The sequence below is a fragment of the Tyto alba genome, unplaced genomic scaffold, assembly GCF_018691265.1.
Source record: "Tyto alba isolate M040663 unplaced genomic scaffold, T.alba_DEE_v4.0 Super-Scaffold_34, whole genome shotgun sequence".
Lineage (NCBI taxonomy): Eukaryota > Metazoa > Chordata > Aves > Strigiformes > Tytonidae > Tyto > Tyto alba.
In genome coordinates, this window is record NW_024881309.1 from 3,601,226 (window position 1) to 3,617,504 (window position 16,279).

At 40.3% G+C, this 16,279-nt stretch overlaps 1 protein-coding gene across 1 annotated transcript in view; it reads right to left on the reverse strand.

Moving 5' to 3' along the window:
- The window catches only part of DOCK5 (dedicator of cytokinesis 5), an 86,947-nt gene that overhangs the window by 64,619 nt on the left and 6,049 nt on the right, over positions 1–16,279 (reverse strand). Inside the window, exon 2 of the mRNA XM_042801514.1 lies at positions 4,612–4,695. Within this exon, the coding sequence (XP_042657448.1) occupies positions 4,612–4,695 (84 nt within the window). The remainder of the gene's footprint in view (positions 1–4,611; positions 4,696–16,279) is intronic.

A 16,279-nucleotide genomic window follows, 5' to 3' on the forward strand; every position in this document is an offset into this window, starting at 1 on the left:
CTTTAAAAAACCCCAACAAAATCTGCCTAAAGCTTCAGAGGAATAATAGACTATTCAAGCGTTTCTCTTGATTATTTTCCCCAAGCAAAGATGTGCTAAAAGGCTTTTCAGTTGAAGATGACATGGCAAATTTCATCTACTACAACGCTCTTTCAAACTGAAGTCTCATTAAGAATGCAAGGATAACAGACTGAGTCTTGCAAAGAAATTACATAAAGTTTGGGGTTTGGTTTTGTTTTGTTTGTTTTTGTTGTGAGGGTTTTTTTTTTTTTTTAATGGAACACAGGTCCTCAATTTTACCTTTCATTAAATAGATTTTATGCAGTATGTAAAAGATCAGAAAATCTAAGAAAAATTATTCAAATTACAATAGTTTAGACAAGGAAAAGTTATACACAGTGATGCAATTCCTGGTCACATGCTTAACCACAAGGTCTCTGTTCCTCTTCCACAGTAGTGTACTGTGTCTTGGTACCACAACATACACCGCTGCACTGTACTGAAATAAAACGAGGGATTGCTTCATTTACCTGCTGTGGTCAGAAGAAAGAAAAAGACTGAAACTAGGAACAAATTCAATGCAAACTTATTTTCATCAGGAGAAGAAACCGATTGGAATCACGGTATGTGGGCACACATTCCTTCTATGCACTATTTGGCTATTTTCCACAGCTTGCATGAAATAATATACTCTGCAGATTAGACAAGATTCCCCTAATCAGAAACATACCCTCCCCCAGCTCACTACTCAAGGACAGATTTCCAGAGAATAAGTAAATCCTGCGCTGAAGCAGCCCTCAAGGTATTGGACATAGCAAGTTTCCTTCTTTTGTTGGACTTCACAGTGTCTGCACAGGCTTGCCAATATTTGGCAAACAACAGGATAAGCACGCACTGCTTATCTTATTATCAAGTTGAAAAAGTAATTTTGTACAAAGACCTCATGCCCTTCTGCAGCCAGACAGCCAGAGATAGGAGGAAAAAAACCTTTGCCTTGCAGTTTACAAGAGTGCATCACGACCAAGACACCTGAAGTAACAAAACCATGCTTTGCAGAGGGTACATGTGCATTTGTTTCAAAGGGAAGGTAAGTCTAAGAAAACTGGTATTCTCCAGATCTGCATGTATAATACACCACAGCATGCTTGAAGCCCAACGAAGACATTTCAAAAGTTATTTAGAATCAGTCTCAAAGTAAAACACTGAACATGCAAATTTAGACTCTACGGTGCAAACCCCACATTCAACTGCACCCAACAGCTGACTGACAAAGATGCAGTATGCCATGATCTTCGTGTTCTTGGACTCAAGGAAATGTTACGCAGTCTGGACTATGAAGTTTATTCAACCCAATAGCAAACAGCTCTCAGGTTGTCCCCGTATGGATTCAAGCTGCATGGGACAGCAGAACATTACAGCTTGTACTAGAAATATGTGAAACGTTTAGTTCAAACTGCTCAGTCTGTGGTTTCAGCTCTGATGACCTTCACTTCAATGTTGTGTACTTTGTCCCCATCGAAGCTACCATTTACACGGATGATCACCCTCTGATGAACCTTTGATACAGGTAAGCTGCAGTCCAACAATACCAACAACCTACCACGTTGTCACTCCCTTATCTTCTTTTGTTCACTCACAATCCAAGCCTAACTCCGTAGTTGTAACTGGGACTTATAAAATATTAGGCAAAGCATCTGTTTAGAGCATGGGAAAAGAAAGTTCTGCTAACAAAAGTGCAATGCAGAATGCATCCCAAATTTGGCCAACTTTCCAAGGGCTTCCAGCCTTTGCAACAGGCCTCTAACTCCTGATAGCATGCACTAGCATAAAAGAGCGGGCATTTTGCAATTTAAAGGTGTTCTCTCTCATTGTGAGGCCACAAGGTGGTACAACAGCAGCACTTGACTGCAGGCTCTCCACCATAAGGGTTTGGGAGACACTACTTCCAAGCTTGTGTAGCACAGGGCCCATGCCAAACTGCACCCATCCCTTCTGCCTTGCACTTTAATTCACTTTATTGCTCTTTGCTTCTCACACACCTCCCCCAGTGGCTTAGCTGTATCAGTGTTACGTCTCAAAGCTATTCAGGCAGCTGAGAGTCAGATAACATTTACTGTTAACACCAAAACCCAGCGCAAGCTTCAACCTTGCTGCCTCGCTGTCAAGGAACAAACTGTGCACTTCAATTCCTACAGACAGAGCGGAGCCAGCCAAAACCCCAGATGCAGAATACAAAGAGCTCTCAAGTGAAGGCTGTTTGATACACAGAGAGCTTTCACTGAACGCTGCTGAGGGATGAATACCTGTTGGCTTCAACCAGGAGGAAAAAGGAGGCATGTTCTAGATGACTGACAGAATGGGAAGTGGACCGTTGTGCAACAGCCTTAAGAACCTTCTGGTAACTCACAAAAGATGCTCCCGTGCACCCTGAGGTAGGGAACAATAGCGAGATTTTCCAAGTGGCTGTTACCATTTCATGAGAGCCTCTGGACAGCCCTGAAAAGCTCCCCCTTAATTCCCTACGGAATGTTACCGATAGCCTAAGGAACGCCCTCAGCCGAGCTGCGTGGATAACTTACACTCACTAAAAAAAAAAAAAAAAAAAAAAAAAAAGGGCTTCACAAGGCATCTCTGAGCCTTTCTTCTTGCAAAGCCAACGCCCTGGTTAAATGGAACCTTTTTCTAAATTGAGACTTGTGTATCCAGATAAGAACAGTGATTAGCGGAACAAAACCCCACTTTTATCAGACTGGAGTTGTATGTGTAAGTATACATCATTAGCATGAGAAGAAACAGAAAAGGCTTCTTGTGAGAGCACTAATTCTCAAAAACACAACCCACAGATATCTGGAAGGCAAGCTGAAAGCCAATGTCCCAAAAGAAAGAAAAATAGATACAATAAGACATGAGAATCTCCTCCCAAGCCAACAGAATATCAGAATTTGGAGTTTTTAAGATGAATTTATGGGATAAAAGACCAGGCCCACAGCAAAGTTATCATCTCAGAGACAATCTACATATTTTCTTTTAGGTTCACAAAAGTCTGGCCTGAATTTCTGGCAGGTCCTTCCAGGAAAAGTATTTAGTTGTACTGCAGTAATTTCTAGATGCCTCTGTCACAAATTACGATGCCACACTGATGGCTCAAGTGTATGAAAACATTCAAAACACATTCACTTTCCCAAACAATTTACAATCTTCTCAGGCTGAAGTTCCAAACTGGGACATTTCAAGTGAAAAAATGGATGCCATTTGGGTATTCATTTCCTATTTTTGACTGTCTCTCCATTAAACAGCTGATTACAGACCAAGTGGCAAGATGTTCCTTTAAAAAAAGAAAGAGGTACCCCAAAATTTTGCAAAGTACAAGATGCATACTCTTCAGGAGGGCAATTTTCACCTCTGACGCTCCTTCTTCCTTGTCTCTTCTTGCAAAACCAGCTCATAAGTTAGTACTATTACATATGGACTTTTTTCCCTTTCTCCCTCTCTCTCTCCCCCCCCCACCCCCAACACAGTCACCGCTATCACACACATCAGTGTAAAAACACACATCAGCAACATAATCTGCTTTGACATGTAGGAACTGGCTGTCTGTTTCCAGTGTCAAGGTCACAGAGAAGTGGGAAGAGAACAATTGACTAAGCACAAATTGCTAAACAAGCAGCTTGCTGTTCCCAGCAGAGATAATAAAGAGTTTTTGTATGCAGAGTCTTTCATACTGATGCTGCTTGTGAAAATAATTAAATTTATGCTTTGGAAAAAGTATTTAAATTGTGGAGAGCCTTCCAAATGAAGCAGTGACTAGTACATTCTTTAAAATAATTAAATGGCTCTGTTCCACTCATAATACTGAAATCGTTATTAAACAGTCCAGTTTAGTAAGTAGATATAAAACACAGAAGTGTCATTTTCATCTTGTTTAAAATAGGAATTTTGTTTTCCTTTCCACAAGATGTGTTACATTAAGGTATGTATAATGAAAAACTTCCAAGTAAAGTACTGGGAGAAACAGCCTAAAAAGGGCATGGAAGCCTCATAACTGGAGGCTTTTTAAAACATATAACACCAGTTTGTGATATTATGGCTTAAAGCAACATTACTTTTAAAACATTTAGACCTGCCCTCTCCTTTCCTCTCATCCACTGCCTCCGTTGTCTCAGATCAAAGAACCAATTCAGGTTAAAAGCTGCTTTTAAAAAAATTATTATTATTTTCCAGCTGGATCAGTTCATCACATGACTATACAAGCGCTTGGCTGGAGCCAAGGTAAACAGGTGTGGTGTGAAAACAGGAATGAACAGCCAGAAGTGTGTTGCTTTCTTTTGCAGTGCTACCTTGAGATACTAGTGAAATCTTACCTCGACAGACCTCTGCCAGGGACAGCATAAATATAATTGCTGCTTCTGATATTTTGTAAATTTTAAAAAGGTATTAAAAATGTAAATGCATACAGTAACCACTAAATAGCAAGCTTTGTGCTTTTAGGCATATCAGAGGTTGAAAACCGAGATGTGAAATTTATATTATTTAAAAAAAAAAAAAATCTTGATTTATTATATTTACTTTCAAAAACCACTGTAAAGTACTTGAAAGTGATCTGCAACCTACCTTCAAACATCTCCAAAATGTGGACAGTATCGCCGACTTGCAAGGAGAGCTCCACATCTTGGACAGCATCATAATTGTAGATTGCTAAAAAAGAAAAGCAGAGGGAGAGGGAGATGAAAAGCACAGTCATGGAAGCTGCGAGGTAATCAGATTTTGAAATCTGGTACCATGGCGCCCGTCAAAGGCAGAATATGATTTTGAAAAAGCACTATAAAGTTACTAAGCTATCCTCTGTGTATAATACACCGGAAAAGCACGTGACATATCTATTTCCAGATTCTATCATCAGTTCCTGCAAGGATAAGAAATATTACTCTTAACAGCCAACAAAGTCTGTCTTTTACCACTAAGAATACGGATCTGTGGCACTAAATGAAGAAGCTGCATCTTCCCACTTTACTGACAACCTGCCCAGCAAAGGTCACTTACCTCAGGCAGAGGTTATGGATCAATTAGGTAATTGTCATTTTTTATTAGCATTTCAAGGACTAACTGCAATGTACCACTCACAAGCACTGGCAAAACAACATAACTTGGATGTCATAAGCAAAAATACCACTATTCTACACTAAATGCCTCGGACCATTTGCTACTAAAGGCTCTTCCCAGACAAGAATGAATCTTAGGATGAAAACTTGAGATCCTCTGCAAATTTAATCCCTACCAAAGACAAAGCTAATCTGAATGCTTATCGGATTTCCAGTGGGAATAAGATCAAGTCCAGAAGTCCATGCTTCTAAACTACCTTTTCTCTGGAACTTTTTTGAGGTGCACAGTTTCACTGGGCAAAGCAGAAGAGTCCTCCTTACAGCTGCTGGAATCTTGTCAGGATGAGAAAGTTTAATTTTAGTTTGCTTTCAAACCAATGCAAGTAGAAAGACAAAAAGCAGTCAGGAAAATGCTTTCCTATTGTTCAATTAATTGGTCAGCTAAGTCAGAACAGACCACTCCTCTACCAAAATGAATCTTATTTATTTATTTAAAACACCGGTTCAAGTACAGACCACATCTTAAATGCAGCAATGCAATCTTATTACACACATGTCATTTTTACATATCCAAATCTGTCCCCCAAGCAAATGTATTAGTGAAGTAAGCACAATGTTTACTTTTAAGAAGGCAAATCATACAAGCACTTTCAGGGGGCTTTGGGAAAATTCTTCAGGCTTCAGAAGGTTTGTATTTGAAGAACTCTCTCTGAAAATTAAATAAATGAATTAAAAAATAGAGCTTTTCTTTCAGGAAATTTGCATCAAATGCCTATCATTTCCGTTAAGATGAGGTATATTGCCTCCTGGCAAGGATCCAGCATAAACAAATGACTGTGGCTTACCACACCGGAAATTATCTCACATATACTAGCTTTCTTTAAAATAATGTAACTATAAATAATCCAACAGAAGTAGGCAGGCGGTGTGAATTCCCTGCAGTATCCAAAACAGACCCTGATCACAAACAGATACTTATTTTCTTATGCTGCAGGGGCAGTGTTTGTTCCCAGTGCCCCTAATTCATGCCTTCCGTAACTCCAGTGCCTGCAGAGATACACACGGAGTATGCACTGAATCTATTACAGTGTTTTCCAGAGGGTTACAGGAATGTTACTGGACTTTTGTTCCTAAGGCACTAGCTGCTTTGAAATCCATTTTCCTCTCCCTCCCTGCAATGGTGTTGTAAACCAGGATATTAAAAACTGACTGGTGATCTGGGTATCTAGTTTAGACACCTTGAAGGCCCTAGAATAGGCCCAAAAGTAAATATCCCATCAACAGTTTTGCAGAAATAATTGTATAATGGTTATGGCCAAAGACTAACATGAACATACACAGGAGTAGATAAGAGTAATCCATTAAGAACTACCTTGTATTGACAGACTCCAAGATCATAAATTGGCAGAAGAACTGATTAGTACTGCATTTGATTCAGTTAAAAAGAAACCATTCTGCCAGATACAGAATGTAATTCTGCTAGGGTTTGCAGAGATCAGCATAAAAGCGCAGCGCCCGACCCAAAAGAAACTCCCTGCGGCCACACAGTAAACCTGCCAAATCTCTCACGTTACGCAGGGATGCTGCAATCCGTTCCCTGGATGGGACACCTCCAAATCTCCCCAAGGTGCAGCAGGAAGCGGCGTGGAGGGATGAAAGGATCCCGGCTTCCCGTGGGGTCAGTGCCGAGCTGCTGGCCCACCGCGTCCTGCGGGGACACTCCCCAGCTGCGGCCCAGGCGTCGAGCGTTCTACGGGCATTAATAATCCCCTTGCACTGTCAACAAATTTAGGAAGATTTAAAGCAGAGTGTCTTAGCCAATTCCTAACTTGGCTGATTACATTCTGTCTACTGACGTCTCCTCCTGTGGTTACAGCTGGACTGCCTTACTTTCTGTCCTAAAATGCTGTTTGGGATTCCTGTTTCATGGCTGTGGTCACCATGAGAAATGGCTGCTGTTTAGAAACACACGTGTGCTTATATGTGCAGGGATTCCCACATACAATTTTTAAATGCCTTGAGTTTCTTCGGGACAAACAGACATTATATAAATACCAGTCTGTATTTTTCCATAAATTGCTGCTTTAGCTTCAGACAAAAGCAGTCTGAGCAGCACCAAGTGTCTAACAGAAAGGTGGGCGGGCATCAGACAAGCCTTTCTTTTGAGAACACAGACAGTTAATTCAAAACTAAAGAGCGCAACCGCCACAAGCAGAGGGAGAATTAAACATTGCAGTTCCCTTCCCCTCACCAAAGACCACAACAGCCACAAGACAGAGAACTAAACATTGCAGTTCCCTTCCCTTCTCTTTTCCCACTTTTATCAGAAAGGTTTCAGAACCCCATGTGTAGCATTTACAAGCTAAAGGAAGACTCCTCTGCTGCTGCACATCAGAAAAAGGCAAGATTTGCAGTATCTTGCTTTACAAGATTGAATTAAGCAGGAACAGAGGGTCACTGTATATAACATCTCCTACCCAATGGTTATGAACAAAGTTATAAAAGACAAATTGCTGGCATATTTTCCCTGGGAGTTTTACTGTTTGCAACTGATGCTTCCTGATGCTTGAAGTCAGTCCCGTCCGAAGTAGTCCATCTGCAGTTATTTGAACTGCTTAGCCTCTTTTTCATTTTGTGTATTTAATCTGACCTCTTTCAGACTTAAAAGAAAAAGGAAGCTGCACATGACAAACATGGTCGTGGCATGAAAAAAATAAAAATCCTTCATACAAAATCCTGACAGAGCAGCAAGAAAGGAAGAAGGGAAAAAAAAAATAGAGACTTTTGTCCCTGAATTTGCAGGAATATCTAAAGCTAAGTCTTTTCGCTTCAAGTTAAACTTCAGTTCAGATTTTGTCCTTTGAAATTCACTTTAGGATGGTGATCCTGTTCCTTTTATCATCCTGAATGAAAAGCAGCACTTAGGTCTAGCCAATTTAATCTAAATAAAGAGGCAGAGGTGAAAAACGTGATCCATAGGAAGGAGATAGTGAGTTTGTTTTAATGATCATATTCTTTGAGCATTACTAGAGGCAATGTATCATATTAAATAATTTACAGTCCCCCGGTTTGATTAGTGGGAAGTTTAAGAAGTGGTTTTCTCAACAGTGCATCCAGCCTATGGAATTCATGAGGAGGGAAGGTCAGAGAAGTCAACACTGGGGCTGGTTTGAAAAGGGCAACAGATAACTTTATGACTAGTGACAGCAGCCAGAGTAATGCAGGGGAAGATAAGGAGAAGCAATTTTCATCCTTCAGGGCAGAAGGTGATTCCTGAAAATGGATGGAGAAGGAACTCTAAAGGCATTGCACAACTGGGCGTGCACGCTGGATGTCGGGGGATACACTGCTGTGTTCTGAAGCATCACGCAACAGCCATCAGCAGAATCAAGGACTGCATGAATGGCAAAGGAAACCAAAGATAGCTGGGGCTTTCCAGGGTAGCCAGGGCTCTGAGTAATAGCTAACAGTGAGCTGGAAGTTTCTGAGAAAGCACAGAGTTTGATGTGGGCTGGCACACGGCAGTATCATGATGGGAAGCGCAGGTTTAGCTATGTCACTCCCTCCAGTTGTATGAAGACATAAGATTCATCACAGCACACGTTCCTGATCTGTGAAACACCAGATAGCGGCACTTAAATGAGTAAGAAGCCTCAGTGTCATGCATGGGGTGGAAAATGAGAAGCAGCACTGTTGTATTACAAAAAAAAAAAAAGAACCAACCCAAAATAGACTTTGAAAAACCACAAAACTTCACTTTGCCTAAGAGTCCTGGGAGAAGCCTTAATGGGCAACAGGTCTGTCAGCAACGCACTGAGCCTGATGTAGCTTTAGTGAAAATAGTGGGAGATTTGACATAGGTCTCCATGAAAGCAGTGTCAGGCTTGTTTCTGCAGTGCCTACCAACAACATTCATTTGGGAGGAAGGTAATGGTGCCCTCAGCTCCAATGCCACATATGTATTGGGCTTTAAGGAGCCAGTACATATCTGGACAAGTCATCTCCTGCACTAATGCAGTGTCTTTCACATAGTACCACCGATGCACATTAGAAGAGCAATGTTCTCTTGCATGCAGAGAAACAGAGGACAGAAAAACTGAATGTCATACTGTTCATCTGCAGCATATCCAAAGATGAAACCCAAATATTAATTCCCAGTCCCATTTTAACAAGATTGTAACTCATTTTCAAGACTGTTCTAAAAGTGAAGCTCAGCTAAAATGTCTGAAACTAAAGTGAATGAGGTAGAAACTGTCACATACTATTTTGTGTGTAATTCAAAGCAGAATGAAATGGAATCCTTCCCTCAATAACTTATTTAAATCCATCTGAAGTGTGGAATATTGGCCTGAAAATCACAGCCACTGCAAGATCCGTTATCTCTAACTTGGCTCAAAATAACCACCCCTCCACCCATCACAAAGACACGATAACCACTTCCAAATACCATGTCCCACTTCTCTGAAGTCTGCCCTTGCCACTATCTGATAGGAGAGGGCTGTGCCTTGCTTCCTCTGAACAAAGAATCACATTCAGTGCTGTTGCAATAACCAGACTTCATCTCATTACATCTTTTGACTGAAGAGTCAAAAACTATTGTACAGAAACAGAAGTATGTGCTTTTATGCTGCAACAACCCCGTATTAAGAAATGGCATTTATGTCGGACAGCCCCATTTGGAGAAGCCTGGTATGCTATCTGTTGCCAAGATATAACCAAAAAAACAGTGGCTTTATTTAAAAAACAAGGAACTGCCCAAGGAATTAATTCTTAATAGGAACAAAGGCTTTTTGATGTTTGAGCAAAAACGTTCTTGTAACTTCCCAGGAATTTGTGTCTGAAAAATTGAGAATAGCATAATTAAGATTTATATGTCAGACTACTTCTTCTTCAAAAAAAAAAGTCATGGTTCAAACACTGAAACATGCACATTAACTGACTGTTATGAAAAAAATTCCTACTCCTGAATTGGTTGATGCTGGCCTTCAGTCTTGATTCTACAAGGTTCCAAGTCACTGCTTAGCATTTTGAATACAAATAATCCAGAATAACAAGATTACATGGATGGAAATGCTTTAATTAACAGACATCATTATACTTCAGAGTCAACTTCTGAAGAGCTAGAGGTGGACCTTTAATATCTTGCGTACTTACTGTTTCAGGCTGACCTCACACACAGGAATACACTTGGAAAGACTTTTACTTATTCTTGAAATTTTTAAGCTGGATTGTCTTAAAAACAGGCATTAAATCAACTGAGATATTATACCATTTGACTGTGCAGGAGGATATGGCATGGCCTTTCTAATTTGGATTCTGTAACTGTCAGTTTCTATATTTCATTCATTTATTTTGAGAACTATGAGAAAACCATGAAGATCCACTGTCCTCAACATGCTTCCAACACTGCAGTTTCAACCTAAGACTGTTCCAATTACCAAACCCAAATAAGGGTGTTACCTGCTCACCTGCCGAGGACAAGAAGTGTGTCTGCCAGATGCACAGCTGATCAAAAGTCTGCTAAGATTATTCTGATCTCCTCTGAATAACACAGTATTATCCTGGAGATGGGATAGGCAAATAATCTAAGGTTTGCAGAGTCTGTCCTGCACAAACAGTCAAAATCAAACTAATTTCCAAGTCTGGGACTGGGGAAGATTTTGTCTTTCTGTCATGTGACCATCAATTTTCAGATATTCCTGACTCTCTTTCTATCACAGATTGGATCAGATTCTAGAATCAATGGTTTAATCTCTTCAAGACTGGATTGCTTTAGAAAAAAAACAACTTCCCAACCTCAGCCCATGGGAGTACGGATGGCTTCACAATTGTTACACAAGTGCTCCAACTAGATGATCTAATGATCTCTTATGGCTTTAAACTCTACTGACCAAAACCACAGTCAGTTCCACAACAGGGCTCTGGAGCAAGCGGCAGACCCAATGACAAAGTAGCCCGTGTATCCTAATCAGAGCTTCTTAGTAGATTTAGATCAGGCAAACTGAGATGATTCAGAACTGCTGAAGCAAAAGACATAGTGATTATAAAGGAAACAGAAATAATCTCTTTTTTCATGTCTGCAGAATTCCCATTAGTCATCTTCCCCTCAAACATTTATTGCAAAGTGTTTATACCACAGTAGCTGTATGAAAATAGAGGCGAATCTGTTCTCAGAGTGCATCTGTGCTGCCATACAGGACAGCCACATACACCCTAAACATACACGGATTTGGATACCAATAATGATGTCACCACAGCATAAGCTGTTTTGCCTCTCTATAAGTGTACTTAGGGTAGAAGTAGCCACGTCATAGCTGCTTCTGTGATCTGAACCGCACAGAAACCCTCTGTTACATTGGTAAGACTAGAGAATAAGTTTTCTTGATGATCAGTGACTTTTCTGGACTTACTTTCATGTCAGTGGCTAGCAGAGCAAGGCTACAGTGCATTGGTTAGAGCATTATGGCATACAAACCCAGACTTTGCTGTATACGAGCAGACAGACACTTCGAAAAATCTTGAAATTTCTCTCTGTCACCAAGTGCACATTTTAAAGTAGCTCCACATTTTTCCCAAATGGAAGAACTTTAAAGTCTCGGCCCCTCTGCCTCCTCCTCATAACTAGGCCATAGAAACCAGTAGCAAAGAAGACCTACAGCAGGAAAACCATCAGAAAATAAGTCTCTCCAAACACACTTAAGACAGACACTCATACAGACACTCTGGGCAAAATCCTGCTGTGGTAGAACACGCTCTGGCTTTACCCCCTGACTAAAGAATCAACTCAGTTCAGAGCTCCTAGGATCTGCAATAACCCACTCTGTCCTCAAAAGTTAAATGAAAACCCCCAGCAACAAAAGTCCAATTTTCCCTTCTATCCATCTCAAGGTAGAGTTTACAGCTCTGCTGTTTTACAGATGCAGTAGTTTTCTAAACCATTTTCCTGAAAACATATACCAGAATAATGCACAGCAGAGTCACAGTACATTATACATTATAGTAAGTTTGTATTTTATTTTATATATGGGTAACGCATACACAAACAGTTAGCTGTGTGATTTTCTTCACTAGGCTCTCTACTTCCTTTTATTATTTTCACTCTAAAGGGCTCTTAGGGATTTTAAACTCAGATAAAGAATTAATCTACATTAGCTGTCTCAGCTTATGTCTGGAGTAAGAGGGAGTGCTGTGAGTCAATGAAGAAATAAATCAGTACTAGCAGTGTAGGAGCCAACCCACTCCTGAATATACTACACTCAATCTGGTGCTTGATTTAAAAAAAAAAAAAAAAAAAAAAACACAAAACAACAACACAACAACCAACCCCAAAACCCCTCCAAACCTGCAATTCCAGCCTCCTTGGACACCATGAAATGTCCCATCTGTGTATCTGCAAAAGGGAAAAAGAAAATAGCCTCCCTCTCTTCTTGAAGATTCATGCTTTTGTAAACTTTTATCAGGTTGCCTTAATATATCTTTCTGCTACAACCATTTAAAGTTGTCTGCAAGATTACCTAGGCTGTGGTTTAGAGGAATGCCCTGGGCTTTTGTTCCTACTACATTACCAGCCCCCATCTGCTTCCGGCAGCCAGTGAGAACGGTGCCTGCCTAACAGTGTTCAAACATAAAAAGGGAAGAAAAAATAATGAAGTGTTAGCCACAGTGTAAAACAGTTTTTAAGGCTACAGTCTGTTTCAGGTCTGGTTGATCCAAACTAAACAACATGCAGTAGCACGTCAGTGTTCAAGTGGAATGAACAGATGCAGGAGTACCCAGCTTGCAACTCGCATGCCAAAAGCTGCTTCCAAGTGCAAAAAGATGACAACACACTGCTGCTTGGGTCTGCAAGGTGGTCCTTGACTTCATGGTTCTCAACCCAGCTGCTGGAAGATTTTGCCATTCCATTGAGTCAACCTTCCTCCAGCTGACACAGTGACACCACAGTGCCATTCCTGTTCCAGTGGCACTCAGCTGGGAGCAGTATGAAGTTGGCTCGGGGACGAAAGGTGCAGCAACAGCTGCCAACGTTGTTATTACTACCACGCTGCAGAGAAACCTCGGATCCTGCTAATATCAAAGCGGCAGCTCTAATTTCACAAAACACATCTACCTACTGTGTTTAATTACTTCATTCATTTACCAAGATATACATTCAACTGTTTTCACTGGGACAGTGACCTTCTCAACATGCAGGATACAAGACAACACTGCTCCTTTTCATCTACTGGCGAGGCTACAAGAACTAGATACCATAATGACATGTGGCTTATAGATCTTATTAGTTTAAGGGGTGCTTGCTATTATTGTAAGGTACGTATCTTCCAAGCCCTGCAGCCTTATTCTACCTCTTTGAAATCTGAGTAGTAACATGTAGCCTGAATGATTAGTATTCTCCCAAAAATACATTAAATCACAGTCTTGTCCTTTAGAGCAATAGTTCTGACCCCATAACACTTTCAACTATCATGTGACCACAGAAATCAAGTTCTGCCACTGGTTTTAGCTGAATCAGGATCCGGTCTGTATTCAGGTTAGCCTATTGGCCTCATGGGAATCCAATGAACTTAAAATATTATGCATCTTCTCCAGTTCACACCCATATGTAGCTTTCTGAGTGTTGTGGTGCTTACATGCTGGTTTTAACAACCGCATATACCTTCCAGAGGTTTGAAATCATTTTCACAAAAGTAACCTCTGATTTTGAATGTTTCCATTTTTATGTCCTGTGAAGAAACAGATACTCATTTACAATACGCATACAATTGGAACTGATCACCAAGTCTGTCTGTTATCACCTTTTTTCCTTCCAAGCTTGCAAACGTGCAACTTGTGTTTGGATACATTATGGACAAGAGTAACTTTTGCAATGAAATTTTCAAGCAGAATTGTAAAAGCAAAAAACCAAAACCAGCACTTGATAAATTGGACTACTCAGCTAATTCCCAACTTGAAAGCGTGTGGCACTTTCAAAAGAATTAAGTGAATTTGCCACTGGCTTTAAATTACTGTCCTAGTTCTTACTGGGCAAAACATCAAAGGAAGTAGAAAAAATCCCTTCGAAATACTACTGTACAGAACTGTGAGTGTTCCTATCTAATGAGTTCTGCTGTATGCATTACTTCCAGAGGGAGTAAGAGTGGAGAGATGGGAGGAGGTCTAATGAGTAAAACACTTGAGCATGGAGTCCAACTGTGCCTACAGGCTAGTCTTCACCATAAAGTTCACTTGAGTTAAAACTTCAGCACTGTCCCTTGCTAGCATCACACCTACACATATCAACACTAAACTCGAGCTGACAGACCCACAGAGAATATAAAGCTAAGGGATCCCACTTCATCAGCTGCAAATGGAACCCACTGGAATCACAGCCATAATTTTTTGTACAAGTATTCTCAGGCCTCCAACACCTTCCTCTCTCCATCCATGTTCTCAGAAAGACAGACAAGCTCCCCCACAATTTGCATCAGAAGAATTCATAGTGTGGCTTGGCCCACTGTATCTTAAGAAACTTGGGATATGCTGCCAAGAAACTCTTTACCTCCACTGGATAGCACCTCTATAGAACTAGCACCTGAGCTAACTCATGCTGGCAAGGCTAACACAAGCAGAATTTCTAATATGCATAACCATAGGGATTTCAATTGGCCTCTGTACCTTCAGTCCTTCTCATTCAACATGGGCTTCGTAACAGATTACTCTCCTGTAATGGATGCCTGTGGTTTCATTGATTCATGTTTGCAAAATGACACAAGCCCCAATCAGAGAACTGGCACCGCACAGTGAGATATACAGTTTCACATTTCCAGAGACCTTTAGTTCCAAAGCATTTTTATCTTGCCACCTATCTCAGGTAACAAGCAAACGGCAAACAGGGGAATAGTGTTGAAACGAGGAACAGGAAATCTTGGCTGGGAACTAAGGGTCTTACTCTGGAAGGAAAAAAGCTAAACAAGAGTATCGATCCCTTTGTTGTCAAGGAGAATGAAGAACAAGCTACTCCCAAATTTGCAGTAAGCAGATCAGTTTTAATTGAACTGCACAAGATGCAAGGATATAAATAATTTGAAATTGGGTACCGTGCACTGTAGCCTTCCCTTCATTTTCTAGAGCTACTTTATTCCTTCACATTAAGCTCCATCTCTCTGCAGCCTGAAGCCCCCACTACATCATCAGAGCAGTGAGAATGGAAGTGCTACAAGAATCAGGTCTCTAATATTAGTTACTCTTGCATTTTAAAAAAGAAAAATGAAAGTGCTCTGTCAGAACTAACCACTATTTGTCTGTGACATTCTGAAACACTATTAGAACTTTACGGCTGACGTTACAAGCTGTTTTATTATTACAGAAGATCAAAATACCAAGCTTCCCAAGAGCAGAAAACTATTATTATCTCCATTGTATCTCAATGAACTTTTTGCCCAGATTCAGCACTTTCTAGAACGAGGTCCACTGTTATTGCAGCAACACCTCCAAAAATTTGAGAGTGTAAGAAGTGGCCAAAGACTAATCGCCACAGGACAATCATTACTTTTTTTAGACATTCTGACAATGTGCCAGACAGCTATCTGAAAGCTTCAAGAGGCTGCCAGAGCTATTGATCCTTTAAACAATGCTCCTTCCACTAAACCTGGGAGATCTTCGTAGGAAGTACAGTCTGACTATGCTAAAGTGACATTTTTATCATTAAGCAATTGGTCCAACTAGCACTCTGTAACATCTTCAGTTTTTGAAGACAACCATGAACTGGCCACCTAAAAAGCTATTTAGTAATTCATATTTGTGTTCAGTTTTATTAGTACATGTTTCCTGGCAAACACACCAAAATTCATTAGAGTATTTTAGGCATTCAATCATAAGTTAAATGCATCGGACCTGAAAACATTATCTCATTATGGTAGCAAGGGAATAAATGTGTTTATGACTTTGGACTAAGGTAGTCTTAAGCTTGGCCATGGTTGTGTCTTTAATGTGCTAGCATAAATAGGTTGGTTTTTTTTTTTTCCCTAAAAGCACTAATTGACAGAAATGTCTTACCAGTCACGTGTAAGTTAAATAGCAAAAAAAAAAAAAAGTTGACTTTCAATTAAAGGAGCTTTGGCAAGCTTCCATGTAGAACGTGTATACATCTTTCAACTTTTGAATGATAGTGAAAGATTATTACACATTTACTGCTTCTTGAT